The sequence below is a fragment of the Dysidea avara genome, chromosome 1 (assembly GCF_963678975.1).
Source record: "Dysidea avara chromosome 1, odDysAvar1.4, whole genome shotgun sequence".
In the NCBI taxonomy this organism is placed as follows: domain Eukaryota; kingdom Metazoa; phylum Porifera; class Demospongiae; order Dictyoceratida; family Dysideidae; genus Dysidea; species Dysidea avara.
The window spans coordinates 52,959,943-52,979,144 of record NC_089272.1 but is presented as its reverse complement, the minus strand read 5'-3'; the positions used below and the strand labels follow the sequence as shown (position 1 = coordinate 52,979,144).

The 19,202-nt window shown below is 37.7% G+C and overlaps 1 protein-coding gene and 1 long non-coding RNA gene across 5 annotated transcripts in view; both read right to left on the bottom strand.

Annotated features, from left to right (window-relative positions):
- Nucleotides 1–3,333: 3,333 nt before the first annotated feature.
- Nucleotides 3,334–4,316, bottom strand: LOC136268758 (uncharacterized). 2 transcript variants are annotated; one of them, XR_010707117.1, is made up of 4 exons: nucleotides 3,970–4,316; nucleotides 3,781–3,908; nucleotides 3,643–3,730; nucleotides 3,334–3,584 (listed from the first exon to the last, which is right to left on the bottom strand). It is a non-coding gene; the product is annotated as an uncharacterized lncRNA (long non-coding RNA). The 2 variants fall into 2 exon arrangements; XR_010707116.1 differs by having other exon boundaries at nucleotides 3,643–3,908; nucleotides 3,970–4,308.
- An 8,975-nt stretch (nucleotides 4,317–13,291) lies between these two features.
- Nucleotides 13,292–19,202, bottom strand: part of LOC136268706 (uncharacterized) — a 36,402-nt gene continuing 30,491 nt past the window's right edge. Inside the window, exons 11-13 of one of the 3 annotated variants that reach the window (XM_066064151.1) lie at nucleotides 19,053–19,124; nucleotides 17,717–17,988; nucleotides 13,292–13,479 (exon numbers count right to left, since the gene is read on the bottom strand). In XM_066064151.1, the coding sequence (XP_065920223.1) occupies nucleotides 13,456–13,479; nucleotides 17,717–17,988; nucleotides 19,053–19,124 (368 nt within the window). In that variant the 3' untranslated portion in view covers nucleotides 13,292–13,455. Of the gene's footprint in view, nucleotides 13,480–17,716; nucleotides 17,989–19,052; nucleotides 19,125–19,202 lie in introns of those variants that run through there. The other 2 variants (XM_066064157.1, XR_010707098.1) reach the window with 2 other exon arrangements.

The window sequence follows — 19,202 nt, the reverse complement described above, 5'->3', positions numbered from 1 at the left end:
CTGTATTTAGCGGATCACGGATCAACGGATCACGGATCGGCGGATCACGTGATATGCATGCTCAACTCAATTTTGAGCACTGGGAAATATTTATACCCTAGTGTAACATACAGCATACTGTAGAATTTATATTTTATCCACAGGTAGGAAGGGGCGTCTGTATTTAGCGGATCACGGATCAACGATCGGCGGATCACGTGATATGCATGCTCAACTCAATTTTGAGCACTGGGAAATATTTATACCCTAGTGTAACATACAGCATACTGTAGAATTTATATTTTATCCACAGGTAGGAAGCCTGAAGAGACTTCAATCGATACTATATAACTATAATAATTAGAGCGCGCGCGTATTAAACATTTAACACACGTACAGAGTAAGATTATTTTAATTCACCTTAAAACTGAATCACTGATGTATTCTTTACACCAACACAATATTCAATAGACTAGTTCTGTATTGCAACAACAAACGACAAAAGATACGCTAGCGCACTCACGTGTGAATAGGCTTCTAATATGTTGGTGTGTATCCTTTGTCGTTTGTTTTTGCAATACAGAACTAGTCTATTGAATATTGTGTTGGTGTAAAGAATACATCAGTGATTCAGTTTTAAGGTGAATTAAAATAATCTTACTCTGTACGTGTGTTAAATTTTTAATACGCGCGCGCTCTAATTATTATAGTTATATAGTATCGATTGAAATCTCTTCAGGCTTCCTACCTGTGGATAAAATATAAATTCTACAGTATGCTGTATGTTACACTAGGGTATAAATATTTCCCAGTGCTCAAAATTGAGTTGAGCATGCATATCACGTGATCCGCCGATCCGTGATCCGTTGATCCGTGATCCGCTAAATACAGACGCCCGTGCTTGCACCTGTGTAGCTGAATAATATACACAGTCTGCAGGCAAATATTTTGAACCATTGTTTTAATCTTTTAAATTTTATAATAATATTATCGTACTAAAGCAGTCTAGTAGTGTAGAATGAGTGCACTTCCTAGTTTCATATCCATGTGGAGTATATTATGTCTGCTTACCGAGCATAAATACATTCAGTTTTATATATACATAGATGATTGTGGACAGATTATTTCAAGTTGATAATGCAGAGGCCTACTAGTGCCCACTGAAGCAGAGCCAACACGCCAGTTGTCGCAGATTGAAGAAAATGCTATTTACTATGCAGCTGGATATGTTGTTTATAAACTAATCAAATAACATCGGCAGAAAGGAAGGCAGTTAAAATTGTGGGGGCATTATTGTCCATGGTTGGGCAAGATGCTGTTGGGGACATCCCTCAGGACAACAGCTCATACCTGGACTATGTCAAAACGTGGACCCGCACCAATGATAGGGGAAGCTTGTGGCATGTATCTGATGATACATATAGGTGCTTTCTCGCCATTGAGATGGTCACCTATAGGCTTATTGCAGCAGGTGAGCAAAAAGAAAAGGTGATGTGCGAGGTGGTTTGTGATGAAAATGTAAAGTTCCTGTGGGAAATTGCTACTGATATTTCTGATGAAAAATTAAAGATGTCACTTTTACAAGAAGTCGCTCAAGAGTGGCTTACTATCAGAGGGTTCTCCATTGCAAGCCAGCTTCTGGAGCAGTGCAAATTAGCTACCAAAAAGAACATCAAAGGTACAAAAGGAACAAGAAAAGAATTACATTAGTACAATCATTATGTTAGTAATTAAACATTGTCACATTGTTATAAATTTAATTTCTTTTCATATCAGAATAACAATAATTAATTAAAATTAAGCCGTTTGCATGTACGCTTGGGTAAGGGTCTGGACAAAGGGGATAATGAGCCCATGCTCTTTCTTTTCTTTGCAATGTTGCTACTCCCGCCACAGGCTAATGACTTGAACGATTAGTACCTGGGCATTCTCCAAGCACTGCTTCACAGATGGGTTGTCATTGCGGCAACCCCTGGATCCCTGCTGGCCAAATAAGATTTCCGATAGGTCCTGATTAATTAAAGCACTCCGTCAACATGTACTCTATTCCATTTTGATCCAATAGAAACTTGATTACTTCTCTCAGTGAATGAACTAAACAATAGCAGCTTTTTAGCATCACCTTTAAAATGCAGTGACACTTACCACAAATCTTTATTCCTTCCACAGTCTGGTCTGGTTATTATCTACAAAAACATGTGACTATACTATTAATTACTAAACAAGAGCATTAATATCACAATCATTGATGTCTACGCCACAACTTACAGGAACAGTGGGTGTCAGCTCTGACACAATTTCATTGATAGCACCTAATGAAACACCCAGCACTGGTTCATCACTACCTCCTAGTGGCTCCCTGCTATCATCTAGTGGCTCCCTGCTACTATCTGGTGGCTTTCTGCTATCTTCATGTGGTTCAGCCCAGTTATCATCTGGTGGCTCCCTGTTATCTTCACGTTATCATGTGATGGCTCCCTGCTACTATCTGGTGGCTTCCCGCTTTCATCTTCCAATCTGGCTGCCGGATCCAAATTCATTATCCAAGCTGGTCTTTCTTCTGCTCCACAAGTTGTTTTTATATCTACGACCTACACGAGCCTTGCTTCTGGGGCCTTTACCATGCTTCCTCTGTGTTCTGGGAATCAGGGGTACATCAAGTGATATGCAGGGAGAGTGAGGGCTATAGCTACAGTGATAAATACAATAATTCAATACACTGATTTCATGATAATATAAATCTGTGGTAAAATACGCTGTGGCTATGGGATTTGTTTTATAACATACAAAGATTAAATCATGTGAGTTTTAAAACTCTGGGTTATACAGGCACCAAATGAATGTGGTGACAAAATTGATTGCATGGAATAAACGCACGCAGCAAACAACACCGAATCCATTCAAAACAGGGATAATAACACACGTTACAGAGTAACAAAGCAAGATTTAGCAACGACATTACAGCTCGACCAATACGTTAGCGAGCAATGCATTGAAAAATATGACTGACCACAATATCAACACAATAAACCCACTTACGATAAGTGGCTTCAACCAGCACTGGGCGAAAAGTTCCACGTCCACTTGTAGGTAATGAGTATAAAATGGCCATGAAATTTGTCATTTCAGCCACATTTCATACTTAGAACATTAATAGATTTCTGTAAAGTTTCATACAGAGGATAGAGAAAGATTTACTGCATCTAGAATGGTGCTGGAAATGAGGCAGTGAAGAAATGTACATTTTAACACTGTGAAATGCATACAGGATATAAAAGCTGAAATCAACATTTTCTATATTGTGCATCTGCTTTATACTGAGCTAGTAATATAGCTAGCAATGTCTCGCTCCTGTGTTGTATTTACTACCCACAATACGTATTTCATTAATAAGTAAAAAAGCACATCATTTGTACAGCAACTATAATTTTCAGTTCACAAATTGAAGTTCTTGACACCTTCAGGATTCTTTTTTTCTGAGGGATGTTACATCACTAAAATTAATGTAGATTTGCTCTTTTACTTCTGTCCGTTGAGTACAGCTTTCTTCTCCTAATCTGTTTCATCACTAGTTATATATAGTTCTTATAGGTACACTGTAGCATCTGTAAAAATGTTGTTACAATAAAAATATTGCTATGGCAATTTTTTCCTGTGACAAACCTTAAATTAATGTATACTATTCCTTGTACAGTGTCATTCATAGCTTTCACAAGATCCAGCCATGATCAAAGGTTTCTCCACTGCCTAACTTCAATAGACCACAAAATACTCATTTCCAAGAACTATAGCAGAACTTACTATGTGATTTCATCTACAGTACTACCACAAGACATCATCAGCAGTCCAAGTTTTGAAAGCATCAGTAACTACTTTGTAACTTCCTTTGACAACTTTACGTAGCTAGGTGATGTTGATGGCAGATCCCACTGCCATGCAATGATAGATAACAAATTAATAATGAATCATGAATTATCCACATCTTCTTACCTCACAATTGCTACAAATGCAGCTCTTCCTATTGTCTTTCTGCAAAGTTCCCTATGTCAGGGTAGCTTGCACTTGCAGTCATCTATAAAGTAGACTTAACCAATTCACTGTGAGGTAGTTGTACTAGAGATGATGAGTACTTGTGGAATGCACCCAGTTGTCTCTCGACCCAGGGGGTGTTATCCTCTACTCCTTTTGCCAGCAAGCAATATGCGATTTTGTAGCTGCCAAATGCGTGTAGCACTGTAACTATCTACTGTAGCAAAGGTATACAATTGTGGCGTCGCTAGAAACTGGCGGAAAAGGATGGAAGAGGCGATATCTATGAACGATCATAAATGCTGTGACAGTCTTTATAGCTATACCTGCAAGTAAGTCTGCCATGGAGCGCAAGCACTGTTCTAGTTCTGGATGACAACAAGCTGCATTGTTGCTAGAGCCTCGTTATTAACTGCGACTAGAACAATCGGAAGAAACATGCAGCGAAGGTGATTGTGTGCAATCTGTGCATGCATGCATGCATATATACGAGCATGATAGGGGAGTGTATAAACAGTGGAATGGACTACTGGAATGGTGGAATACTAGAATGGTGGAATGGAAGTTTTTAAAGTTCAATATCACTTTTTACATCCAAATAAGTACAACTCCTCCCCTTATATAAGCTATTAAATAGGATTTCCCTTGAAGTCAGCTTATTAAGCATACTTCACCTCACCATAGACAAAGCTTACCAATGTATTGCATTGTAAAGTCAGTTATGAACATGCACAATAACAGTTTATTGGGAACACCAAGAAGCCTCCTGACTTAAACCTTGTTCCCAAATGATAAAAAGTTAGCTAGCTAGCTGATTACATATAGTTATGTATTGTAAAAGTACATTCACTGTATAATGAAGTATTCATTTATTATCAACTTTATCAATTTGGCACTGGAGGGTGAACACAGAAGGCAGGGCCTGTACGAGGTGTTTATCACTAGCCTAGGAACCTAAGCGAAAATCTTTGGGTAAAGTGAAATGCGACTATCTTGTAAGTGTTTACAATAAACCTTTTCCACAATTATGTCAGAAAACAAAATTCAGCCACAGTTCATCGTGGCAGTGCCATCTTGCACACTAAACTGAACCACAGTTAGTTTCACACAAGTAATAATATTGAGTTATAAGTCATACAAGTGTTGTGGTGAGTAAAAGTATGCTGACTCAAGGGGAATCCTATTTATTTGCTTACATAAGGGGAGGAGTTGTACTTATTTGGATGTAAAAAAATGATATTGAACTTTAAAAAATCCCATTCCACCATTCCAGTATTCCACCATTCCAGTAGTCCATTCCACTGTTTATACACTCCCGCATGATAGAGCAGTGACCTCATCCATGCGCAGCCATATAGCTAGTGCGGTGGGATGCACTGTGGCTAATTAGATTGTCCACACTGATTAGTAAAACTATTCATGTACTTGAATACATTCCTGTCAACTTCTTAGTGAGCCTTAGCCTACACTAACAGAGCAAAGCCCAACACACACACACGCACATATACAAACACACACACAAAAGACAATACCTTCAGCTACCACTTCCCTACCTGACTGCATCTGTGTGCTAGCTACTCATGTAGGCTGGTGCTAAGAGTCATCGTAAGCATAATCCTTCGAGGGCAGGACTAGTGTTATACGTAACTCACAGAAAGGTGTACCATACAGTATCTTATGTGAATGTGTGGGCATGGCAGCCCAATTAAGTATCACCTGTACCTTCACCCACTACATATGTTATATCAGAGCTATGGATGGTCTGCCTCCCCAGTTGTCACTAGGTTGCCACTTAACACCTGGGTAGCTGTACTGGGCATCAAACCTGGCTGAAACCTTTCAATTACCAAACTCAGACCATTTATCTTAACTGCCTCATTTACTCTCTCTCTCTCTCTCTCACACACACACACAAACACACACACTAGCTACTACAAAACATTAAATTTTTCCATGTATCAAAGTACTGATTGTGCCTACCAAAGGTAATGGATTTGATAGTGACAGACTGTTAGCAGCTACAGAATTTTTTTGTGATTTATAATGTCTGTGCTTGCAAGTCAAAAGCAATAGCAAAGTATAAGTCCTTTCAAACTATTGGCACACAGACTAACAGCTGTTCCTTCAAGCCATTAAAATGAATATAACCATTAACACTAATGAAATAATGTGCTGTGGTGGATTCCCAGTGTTGGGCAAGTTACTTTGTAAAAGTAACTAGTTACATATTACATATTACTTGCAACAGAACTATTTAGTTACAGTTACATATTACCCGTAAAATAAAGTAACTATAATAATATGACATATTATATTACTTTGTGTCCACAGCCTTAAGCTGTCACGTGTGAAACTACCACCTTATCACGTGACATGATTGTGCTGTTGGACAATATGCAAATTTTGGTTATAAGTAAGAAGCTGGTGAATAAGCTTCATTCAGTAGGCCTCATTACTTCGCTGTGGCTAGGCATTACTCAGAGGATAACTAACGAGATTAGTAACTTCGTTACTTGTAGTAATAATATTATGTAATATTAGACTCGTTACAGTAGCTATATTACTTAGGTAACGTGTTACATTTGTAAGTAAAGTATCTTGCATTATATTACCTGTTTTTATAGCGTATTTCGTTATATTACTTTGTTACTACAAAAGTAATAATATTACGTAACGCGTTACATAAGTAGCGCGTTACTCCCAACACTGTCGATTCCCAGTATGCAAATTCATAGAATTTTTTGCACTACACATCACTGCCTGCTTTGAAGAGCTTTTGCTCAATGTACTTCACACATCACTGTGGAGATTATTGTGAACACTTGGCACTTTTAAGTTAGTGTTAATATAGAAAAAGCTAGCTACCACCATTAGCAGGACACATGTGCATAGATGGATTGCATTCCATCTTAAGAGCCTCTGCGATTGAAACTTACTTTGCTACATGCTTAATGCATGTTCCTGACATGTAGATATGTATTATAGTGCACACAATAGTTGCTAACAGGTGACTAGGAATTCATTTACAACAGAACCGACAAAGTAATGTTATAGTTTAATATGTATTCAACCAAAAGCATTTAAAAGTAGGGCTACCAAAAAGTCACCATTTAAGAAAGGTCCCTATTTAACAACTGGGTAAACCAGAGCAATGTGAGTAACCTTTCTTGCTCAAGGAAACAGCAACAGCAACTGAGCATCAACCCTGGCTGAAACCTTACAATTACCAAACTTTGATTGTGCCTACTAAAATTCATGCATTTGATAGTGACAGACTGTTAGCAGCTATAGATGTTTTTTTTTTTTGTGATTCAAAATGTCTATAGGCCATGCTTACATGAATGAATAGCAAAGTATATAGGTCTACCAAAACATTTGAATATAGTTATGTGCAATTCTTATCTCCTGGCAACCAAGTGCAGGTTATTTTATCGTAGTAATCAGTACCTTTCCACAAATCCAGGTATATCATTGTAGTATACATTAAAGTACATAGCATGAAGATGGTGAACTGCTGAAATAGTAAGTAAAGCCATCGCTAGATATTTACTAAAATAAAATAAACACTTTGTCACAACGCCATACTTCCCAGCTGTCTGTCACTATTCATGACAAATTCTAACATCCATATTGTACAAAGACACAAAGTGTAACACACAATTAAGGCCACAAATTCCTGTAATATTTACCTTGGCACACAGTACATAACTATCTAGCTCTGTGTGTTGACTGTTTATATTGTCATGTTGAAAGCCTAAAGGGTTGAGTATCATCACTGTATGCCATAGCTTCTTTTTCTGTAGCACGGTAAGTCACTGAGAAATATGGTGTAGTTGATTTAGATACAATTCTGGCCTCACGTAAAGTTAAATTTAAAAGTAAAATAGAGCTTCTTTAGTATAACAATTCATATACCACTAAAAAGCTATTGTAGCAGCATAATTTGGGTTACAATGTTACACATTGTTGTAGAGACACTCTGTTATATGATGTTGAAAGCCTATGTTTAGGGACCTGCCGATTATGCTGGCATAATTATGAGCATAATAGGTGTCTGAAAGCATTGAGCATAATGCTAGCATAATAGGTAGAATATTTGTGTAATAGTATGAATTCTTGCTTATCAAAATAGCTATCACAGAAAGATCGATATACTCTAATAGAACAGTCAGTAACTGTAATAGAACAATCACATAGCTAACTGTTCTATTAGAGTATATTGATCTTTTCTGTGATATGCATTTTGACAAGTAAGTTTGTGCTTCAGGCACTTATTATTTACCCATAAACTGGAAATTATTAGCAGAGCATGAGAACTGAGGCATAAATAATTGGGCATAATTTGAGCATAATGGGTAAGTATTGAGCATAAATTTAAGCATAATAGGTAAATTTTTGAGCAGTGCAGCATAGCATAATAGGTAAAATTATGAGCATAATCGGCGGGTCCCTACCTATGTTGTGTTGAGACCAAGTTTTGGCTCAGTATTACACTGAGCTAAATACAAGAAACCTGCAGTATCCATTTGATCAGTTTACAGCTGCATTTTCACTAGTCATGAATGTGGTGAAAATCTTAATACTGATTTTATCTACATTTCTTGTAAATGTTAAAACAATTTACTGCAATGTGACACTAACAGGAAATTGTACAGAAAATGTTCAAAAACATTTCCTGCATGATAACTCAAATAGGAAATTCTAAAGAAAGTCATTAAAAAAATTTCCTACATGCTGACACAAGCAGGACATCTTACTTTTCGTGCAGTGCAGAGAACAATCCACTAGACCACCTAAACAAACTACTTGCAGCACTTGTAAGCGTTTATCAGCTGGCTAGGCCACAAACCATACGGCTTCTTTTTTTACGCGCGAAACTAGGATAGGACTTTGAATCTCAATAGAAACTCATGCACGCACGTGATTAGTTTCATATCCAGGTGGGTGGGTATATTATCTATGGTGCAGCAAATGCGAGATCGAGATAGTCTAATAGAACAGTCACCCTAATAAAGCATTCAGCTGCATTTATATTTCACTCAGTTATAATTACATTGCAAGTTATTCTGTAGGGAATTCAGCTATATACAAACAAGTCACCCTGTAGTCACTAGTCAGATCAGCTAGAAGAAGGTACCTAATAGAGAGTTCAGCTACAAAGAAGCCATCATGTAGAGAGTTCAGCTCAAATAAATCACCCTGTAGAGAATTCAGCTGCAAACAAATTGCCCTGTAGAGAGATCAGCTAGAAGAAGTTACCTTGTAGAGAGTTCAGTTACAAAGAAACAATCATGCAAAGAGTTTAGCTGCAAACAAATCACCCAGTAGAAAGTTCCGCTATGAACAGATCACACTGTAGAGAGTTCAGTTCGAAACAAGTCATCCTGTAGAGAGATCAGCTAGAAGAAGTTACCTTGTAGAGAGTTCAGTTACAAAGAAACAATCATGCAAAGAGTTTAGCTGCAAACAAATCACCCAGTAGAAAGTTCCGCTATGAACAGATCACCCTGTAGAGAGTTCAGTTAGAAACAAGTCATCCTGTAGATAGATCAGCTAGAAGAAGTCACCTTGTAGAGAGTTCAGCGACAAAGAAATCACCATGTAAGAGAGTTCAGCTGCAAACAAATCACCTGTAGAGAGTTCAGCTAGGAACAAGTCACCCTGTACAGAGATCAGCTAGAAACAAGTCATCCTGTAGAGAGTTCAGCTAGAAGAAGTTACATTGTAGAGAGTTCAGCTGCAAACAAATTGCCCTGTAGAGAATTAAGCTACAAACAAATTACCCTGTAGAAAGATCAGCTAGAAGAAGTTACCTTGTAGAGAGTTCAGCTACAAATAAATCACCCTGTAGACAATTCAGCTAGAAACAAGTCACCATGTACAGAGATCAGCTAGAAACAAGTCATCCTGTAGAGAGTTCAGCTAGAAGAAGTTACATTGTAGAGAGTTCAGCTACAAAGAAACTACCATGTAGAGAGTTCAGCTGCAAACAAATCGCCCTGTAGAGAATTAAGCTACAAACAAATTACCCTGTAGAAAGATCAGCTAGAAGAAGTTACCTTGTAGAGAGTTCAGCTACAAATAAATCACCCTGTAGACAATTCAGCTAGAAACAAGTCACCCTGTAGAGAGATCAGCTAGAAACAAGCCACCCGTAGAGAGTTCAGCTAGAAGAAGCTACATTGTAGAGAGTTCAGCTACAAAGAAACTACCATGTAGAGCATTCAGCTGCAAACAAATCGCCCTGTAGAAGATCAGCTAGAAGAAGTTACCTTGTAGAGAGTTCAGCTACAAACAAATCACCCTGTAGAGAGTTCAGCTACAAACAAGTCACCCTGTATAGAGTTCAGCTAGAAGAAGTTACATTGTAGAGAGTTCAGCTACAAAGAAACTACCATGTAGAGAGTTCAGCTTCAAACAAATTGCCCTGTAGAGAATTCAGCTACAAACAAATCACCCTGTAGAAAGATCAGCTAGAAGAAGTTACCTTGTAGAGAGTTCAGCTACAAACAAATCACCCTGTAGAGAGTTCAGCTACAAACAAGTCACCCTGTATAGAGTTCAGCTAGAAGAAGTTACATTGTAGAGAGTTCAGCTACAAAGAAACTACCATGTAGAGAGTTCAGCTGCAAACAAATTGCCCTGTAGAGAATTCAGCTACAAACAAATAACCCTGTAGAAAGATCAGCTAGAAGAAGTTACCTTGTAGAGAGTTCAGCTACAAACAAATCACCCTGTAGAGAGTTCAGCTACAAACAAGTCACCCTGTATAGAGTTCAGCTAGAAGAAGTTACATTGTAGAGAGTTCAGCTACAAAGAAACTACCATGTAGAGAGTTCAGCTGCAAACAAATTGCCCTGTAGAGAATTCAGCTACAAACAAATAACCCTGTAGAAAGATCAGCTAGAAGAAGTTACCTTGTAGAGAGTTCAGCTACAAACAAATCACCCTGTAGAGAGTTCAGCTACAAACAAGTCACCCTGTATAGAGTTCAGCTAGAAGAAGTTACATTGTAGAGAGTTCAGCTACAAAGAAACTACCATGTAGAGAGTTCAGCTGCAAACAAATTGCCCTGTAGAGAATTCAGCTACAAACAAATCACCCTGTAGAAAGATCAGCTAGAAGAAGTTACCTTGTAGAGAGTTAAGCTACAAACAAATCACCCTGTAGAGAGTTCAGCTACAAACAAGTCATCCGGTAGAGAGATCAGCTAGAAGGATCACCTTGCAGAGAGGTCAGCTACAAAGAAATCACCCTGCTTCATCTGTTATTCCTGTAGTAAAGAAAAAAATGATAGGTTTAAAAGCCCTAAAGCCGGCCATAGGCCGGCTTTGGGGTATACAAATACAAAAAGAAGTGAATCCAAAACAGCCAAGCTGTAAAAAAAGAGTGCGGCCCTGAGAAAGGCTATGGTGAAAAAAGATGTGAAATCCAAGGTGGCGGCCAAGAAATGGCTGTGATGGTAGGTTAATGGTAAAAATTTTAATAACAATTCAGGTCAATTTGGTGCCGCTTGGTCTTGGCACAAAATTCACCTGAATTGTCGTTATTAAAATTTTTACCATTAACCTACCATCACATAATCAAATATCCTAATAGAAAGTTCACAATGCATTAGGTACTCTAATAGAGCAGTCAAGACACAATATTATATGAGCATATTTGGAGCATAATGGGACACAACTGGGCATATTTGGAGCATAATAGGAGAAATTTTGGAGCAATGCTCAAAAGCATAATAGGCTCAGGTCTAGCAAAAAGAAATGGGACACAAAGGAGGACAAAGGTAAGTCCATGATATGTGTGTTGTATGTACTGTGGTATGCCAAAAGACACGTCTCGGGACGAAGCGACATCGAACAGTGAAAAAATCAAGCCCATAGCCTTAGCCGTTATTGAGTTACGCTTGCCTGAAGGCATCAGGCAGGCAGGCGGGCAGCTGCAGTTAGTCAGTAGAAAATTCAATTGAATAATTTTTAAAAAATTTCATAACAATTTATTGGAAGCCTCTAGGATCACACCGAAGGTATTTTTGGGCTTGGTTATACCTAACCAATACTGCCAAGGGGCCAGGATGGAGTTGTGAAGCTGGTTTTAGGGTGATTTGTTTTGGCTAGGAAAACCCAAATCTCCATGATCCCTAATATACAGTACTACTGTACTGTATGATAAACCTGTTTTCCAAAAAATTTGTGCATATGTTTGTTTGTTTGTGTGTTTCTCCACACCTGCACATGTGTAGCAAAGAAGTCTTATGCTAAAAGCAACCAGCATGAGCACTCTAGACTATAGACTTTACATTAAACTTATACAGGAGGTAAGCTTTACTCTGAGACACATACTTCATTTCATTTCAAAATATGGGAGAATTTGGTTTCTGAATAAGATGTGAGCAGCCTTCCTAGTGGTGTTGCAGCCCGAAAAACAACAGTGTGGGCCTTGCAAGCTATCAATCATGCACTTTGGCTGTAGATGAACAAATCTACACATATTTAATACACAAAATGATTGTCCAAAACTACTAAATTCCTTGCATTGTGCTAAGACATTTGGCAATAAATTCGATAGCTTGTGGCATTTTAAAAATTTTGATTATTGAATCTACAGTACCACACGTTTGCCACAGTATTGTGTCCTGCATTACTACTAAGCTGACCCTAGCTTATAAGTCATGATTTGTCAAGTTAGATCAATTGGAAAAGATAAATGTCAAGACCAGGTTACGTATGATGTTCAGATTAAGAATAAACGGAAGCCAAACATAAGTTTATTTTCTTTCTAAATGCAATAAAAATGTGCACTGTAATTTGCTTTTTTTCATTGTAATTTTCATATGTATGAAATTTTTATACACATATGCATGAAATTTTTATACAAGATCAAACTACTCTAATAGAGTAATCATTCGCGTAAAGCATTTGAAGATATTTATACACAAAAAGATTTTGCATGAAAATAAAGCAAATAACAGTATGTATTTACATGCACTTTATCAAAAAGGCTCAAGCACAAACATAAGTACTAACTGTAAAAGCACTTTATAAGCATGCAAAAGTCTTTCCCCAATATCTAATCAGCCCTAGCTATGCTTGTCTGTCTGATTGAAAAATAATATTGTTATGTTCTAAAAATGTTACAATATTGTTAAGAGCAACTGTCCATGCGGTGAGTGAAGGATATACTACACTTCACATTTTCTAACAACACACACTTTTGTACTTGACAATAAACAGAGTCCATGTTTGTTTAACCATTATTGCACAAAAAAATTTAGTTGATAGTATAATCTACAGAAAGTGTTAAATTCATTTAAATTAAAATCATTTGCTAGTGACGAAGCAAATGAGTATCAACACGTACATACACATATACATAGAAACCATAGAGAAAACCAGTGTATTAAACAAAAAATTAGATATTGTTATTAGGGTTCATTGTATTGCCTTCCTACTTCTCATCACTCATTCTTCCTATGAGATATACATAAATGTGTGTAAGTATACAGTTTCACATCTAAATATACAATGTTACAGGATTTCTCCATTAAATTTGTCACCTTTGCAATTGACTTCATCCCGTTTGCAATTGAATTTGCTTTTGCAATAGAATTTGTCACCTTGGCAATAGAATTTGGCATGTTTACAATAGAATTAGGTGTTAGTGAATTACAATTCATCATGTTTGCAGGAAACTTTATCACAACTTTATCACAACTTATTGTTTATCTTATAGGCAAAGATAGAAGCAAGTTTGTTCAGAAAGTCATTGCTAGCATACATCCATGTCTGTATGAAGTTTTACTTAACCGAGGCTAGAGGTGTAAAATTCTGGTGCACATCTGATGGCACAATGGCTATCAACAATGAACATACGTGCTCCGAATCCTTGTAAAGCATGCTGTAGACAAATTAATAACTAATTATTATTAGCTCTTGTTAGTCAATACTTATTTTCAGCTGCTTTGCATGTGTTCTTGTTTAGCCAGGTGCTCACTGATTAGAGATAGCCAAAGGCATACGTAGGAACAATTTTCAGAGTGGGGAGGGGCAAAGATAGCCAACCATAAACTGATTAACACCCATGCAGATACATAAGGTCCCATTGATATGGCTCCTGTACCCAGTTCATACGTGCACTTACATAAAGGTGTTGTGGAGTGTTATCACTAGCTATAGTCCTACATCTACACTGCATAGTTATGACTTTTCACTCCCTATCCCGCTAATGGCTGCTATGCTGCTCTACACCTATTGCATGTGCTTGATGCATGTATAAATCACGTGAGAAATCATGGTCACTTGAAGGTCTTCTCTTTATGCAAGTTTTATGACTTCACACCACAAGGATTACAACATTAATAATTGTTATTCGCAAAGTGAAACATTGTTAAAGCCAAGATTTCTGCTCTGGCAGATATTCCCAAACTTAATGTAGATCATGTGAATACCACATTGTGTTCATGATTAGCCGCTTTCATTTTCAGCATCCTTGTAGGTTTCTCTTTACACTACTTGATAAATCAACTTCACCAAAGTCTTCATAATTTCTGGTTTAATTGTAGGTAGTCAGCAACTCCCATACACTTGCGCACTACAGTGAGACAGCCCTCTTAGATCTGTTACCACCCTCAATTTGAGTTAAATCTTTCCCACATCATATAATGCCATGGATGTGGCACTCTTTCTACTGTTTAAACTTCTCACTGCATGGGATCCAAAAACTATTTGAACAACAGATATCATGTGCAAGCATAAGAGAAATAAAATAACAGGCGTTTTGCGTTTAATACAGTACAATAAACGGCTTGACAGTTACGGTGGACTGGTGATGCCACACCACAGAGAGTGCTTTTGCGTGGTGGTTGTATGACTTCTGGTATGGAGGTATATATGTGACCCGGTCTGAGAAAACCGGTCTTATCGCCCATGTCAGCAGATTCGATTTTTCACCCAGGACACACAGTTACATGAATAAACTATCTAATTCCACATTCAAAATCAGCTATAGACTTGAGTGGTCTGGTTTTACTGGCTGTTTTTCCCGAGCCCAGTGGCGATCTGTACGTGTGGTATGGGGCCTTAATGGAGCTGTGGTCAGCCTGGGAATGACTGTATGTGGCTGTACAGCTCTGTGGTGTTGAATAACTACCTCGCTGTGAATTTCCTTTCATTTTAGCCAGTCTTGAGACCACAATGGCTCAAAACTTGGTCTAATTCATCCTTTGGCCTTCCTATTCAATTTTTGAACACCATCTTGCCCACCTTCTGGGGCCCCCGCCTCCCACCCAATTTGCAGTTCGCCTGATAAAGTCAACCTCGGTTTAAAAACTATCTAAAATGGCGGGAAACTTAGTTGTTGGCTACTTGCACAGTGGATGCTCTGGAAGGTAAGGAATTGGTGTAAAGTGTGTGAAAATTTGGTACACATAGCTTCAACCATTGGCGAGCTACAACACACTAAATACTCAAAACTGGCATTTCTCGATACTTTTAAATAGGCGATAAGCCCGGTTTTGTCAGACTGGGTCACATACAACTACAGATTTACAGCCAGATACTCCAGAACAGCTAACTTACCTATTTCAGCCATGAAAGACATCCAGAAGTAGTACCAGCCACTTGGAACAACCACAGCAGCCAGTTTATAACTTTATATTATTGGGTGGATCACATGATCTCACGTGACACAGTTGTATGTGACCCGGTCTGAGAAAACTTGTCTTATTTCCCATGTCAGCAGATTCGATTTTTCACCCAGGACACTCAGTTACATGAATAAACTATCTAATTCCACATTTAAGCTAGACTTGAGTGGTCTGGTTTTGCTGGCTGCTTTTCCCAAGCCCAGTGGCGATCCGTACGTGTGGTGTGGGGCCTTAATCGAGGCCTTAATGGAGCTGTGGTCAGCCTGGGAATGACTGTATGTGGCTGTACAGCTCTGTGGTGTTGAATAACTACCTCTGCTGTGAATTTCCTTTCATTTTAGCCAGTTTTGAGACCACAATGGCTCAAAACGTGGCCTAATTCATCCCTTGGCCTTCCTATTCAATTTTTAAACACCATCTTGCCCGCCTTCCAGGGCCCCCACCTCCCACCCAATTTGCAGCTTGCCTGATACAGTCAACCTCGGTTTAAAAATTATCTAAAATGGTGGGAAACTTAGTTGTTGGCTACTTGCACAGTGGATGCTCTGGAAGGTAAGGGATTGGTATAAAATGTGTGAAAATTTGGTACACATAGCTTCAACCATTGGCAAGCTACAACACACTAAATCCTTAAAACTGGCATTTCTTGATACTTTTAAATAGGCGATAAGCCCGGTTTTGTCAGACTGGGTCACATATGTACTTCTAAGTGTGTATATAGCTTTGGCTGATTGGCTACTTGGCCCAAAAAATGGGTGTGGGGGCAAAACATGCTTTTGAAAATCCCCCCGGTTTTGACGCCCTTGTAGATAGCTATAACAAAATTTCCTGCAAATGTGACAAATTCTAATGCAATAGTGCCTAATTCTATTGCCAAGGTGAAAAATTCTGTTGCAAACACGATGAATTCAATTGTAAACAGGACAAAGTCATTTGCAAAAAAACCATACTTAATGTTCATTGTTTTATTGACTAAAGAAGGTCACAGGTCAGTTAATATTGTTGTTTTGATTGACGTTAAGCATTCACTTAATGGATTTAGCCATTAGTGTTGTACAACTTTAGAATATTACTTAAAAACATGATTACAAGTTCACTTTTTACTTTTCAGAGCTTAAAGTACACCTGCAATTGAAGCTTTTTGCATGCTTGTATTGTTGCATTTGACCTTTCTATTACCTTATAATTATTATTCTTTCATTAGCTACTGTATCTAGAATTAAATTTCTCATGGCCCAATATAAATGTGACTGGATCTGCAAGAACCCCATGTTAGCACATTTTTCAAAACTCATTTTATTATATTTTCTTTATCTAGATAGCTAAAGAGATGGCCAACCGAAGTATAGTTCTAGAAGCCAAGAACTTTCAAAGATACAGCGCTACAAAATGGCAACAACAGAAAAATCTATTTGTACAGTGACAATATGGAAAATGAACTACGTGCGCTTAATTAAACAATCATATAACTTACAAACGCTGTCCTTTACCAAATAAATAATGTGGTTCACCATAAACAGGCGAATCCATTGCTGGGTAAGTTTTGTCTTTCAGGCTCTTCCTATGATCAGAGTGATAGTGAAAACGTGAGAAAAACAATAGTGAACTGCTTGTCTAGTGCGAGGCAGACCAATGCTCATATCTTCTGCCTCCTTTGAAGTACTGACACGAGACAAAGATTTTCAAACTCCACTTGCTTTGGGGATCATGATTCTACCAAGGGATTTGGCGTTATCACATTCCTTCATTGTGAAACAAGCACTTAAAAAGTTATGTATTCTTTTACGATTTTGTAAATACTCCACCCTTTGCGTTCTATTGTAAAGTTAGGCTTGCACAAACAGATGGGTTTCTTGCAGATTTTGTCATCAATACACTCAAAAAGCATGCATGTAGTTTCACACACTTGCAGGTGAATCATTCAAATGGAATATATTGGTTGTTACATGGGCACTTGTGATTTGCCTGAACATACGCACTTGTACTCAGACCTCTGGGCCTTGTGCTTGTGTGTATATATCACTCAAATCTCTAGTACTCACACTACAACTATTATATACACATATTCATACCATCCTGTATCTTCTTTAACAAATCATCATGTGGTGCATAATGTCTAGTGCTCTGCAAACACTGCAAAAATTTCTGAGCAGACTTTTCAGCAAGTGTGACAATAAAAAAACCAAGTTTCCGTTGTTTCTCAATTGCTATGACATAAGGGTTACAATAATACTGCCAGTGTTCTGGGGTTAACAATCCATGAGCCAACATCGGTGTCATAATGGTATCCACACTGATTGAATTGATAATGTCTTCAGTAAATGGCTGAAGGAAATCTATTATGATACAATAAAGGTATAATACAGATGACTTAAGTAGCTATACTGCATGTATAAATTTTCTCAATGAGTTGCAACATACATACTTGTATCTTTAAGGCCACTATTAATGATTTTCTGTTTTTCATCAGCTCCTGCATGCGTATTTACTGCTGCACATATTTCCCCATTATTTCATCCGGTTAACTGAATATTGAGTATGTGCATGCAGTTCAGTTTTCAAGTTTGCTGCACCCATAGTGTAGCTACCTTGCACACTGTAGCCAAGAGAATGTGAAAGATTGGTGCAATGAAGTTTACAAGTAAGAAAATGATCCTCGAGTGGAACTGATCATGTGATGAAGAATGACTATATGTATAGATACATCTAAAGAGAATAGTTGCCAAACTATGTAGCTATGTTGAGTTAGCTAAGTTAACAAATTGCCTGGTATGCAGAGAGTATATCAGTCCCCAGAGAGTATAGAGGTATGAAAATAAGTCTAGTTAGCTATAAGTACTCGGAACAATGGATAATGGTAATGACCCATCCGCCTACACTTTACATTTGGAGTTTTCTGATGAAAAACAGAAAAGCACCAAATAGTGGCCTAATCAAACCAATGAGGGCACTATTTTGACATTGTATACTGATTGTAATTATTGACTCCTTACTACTATTGAACTGCCAAAATACTTACATCGAATTTGTTTACAGCAATTACAATATTTGTATTTCATAAATAAAAGGTAACACTAGCTATTTTGTAATTCAATAAAAGTAATACACACAAAACTTTAGAACACATTGATTAAAATGCAAACAATGTACAAACTATCTTCTTAACATTTTAATAGTTTGCCTATTGTGTTTTCTTGGAAACATTCATTCAACGAAGAGATCAGTCTGCTTGATATTTTATACAGTTATGAGAGGGACAAGTCCCCTTTTTATTTGAAACCATACACCATTTTTGGTAATGATTAAAGTACCTAATGTTCATTATTTCACAGCTTATAATCAAATTTTCAATCAACCATACTATGTGTGTATGTGTGTATACACTACACAACCAACTAACTGAAATTCACTCCTTGAGGAAAATCAATAGGAAATTGTTGACCAGAATTTGTCATAGAGTTTAGCTGACAACCTGTAATATACATGTAGTCTAATTCATATCATAATGCTACAGTGGTTCAAACCTAGGCCTCTCAACAACAAAATTAAA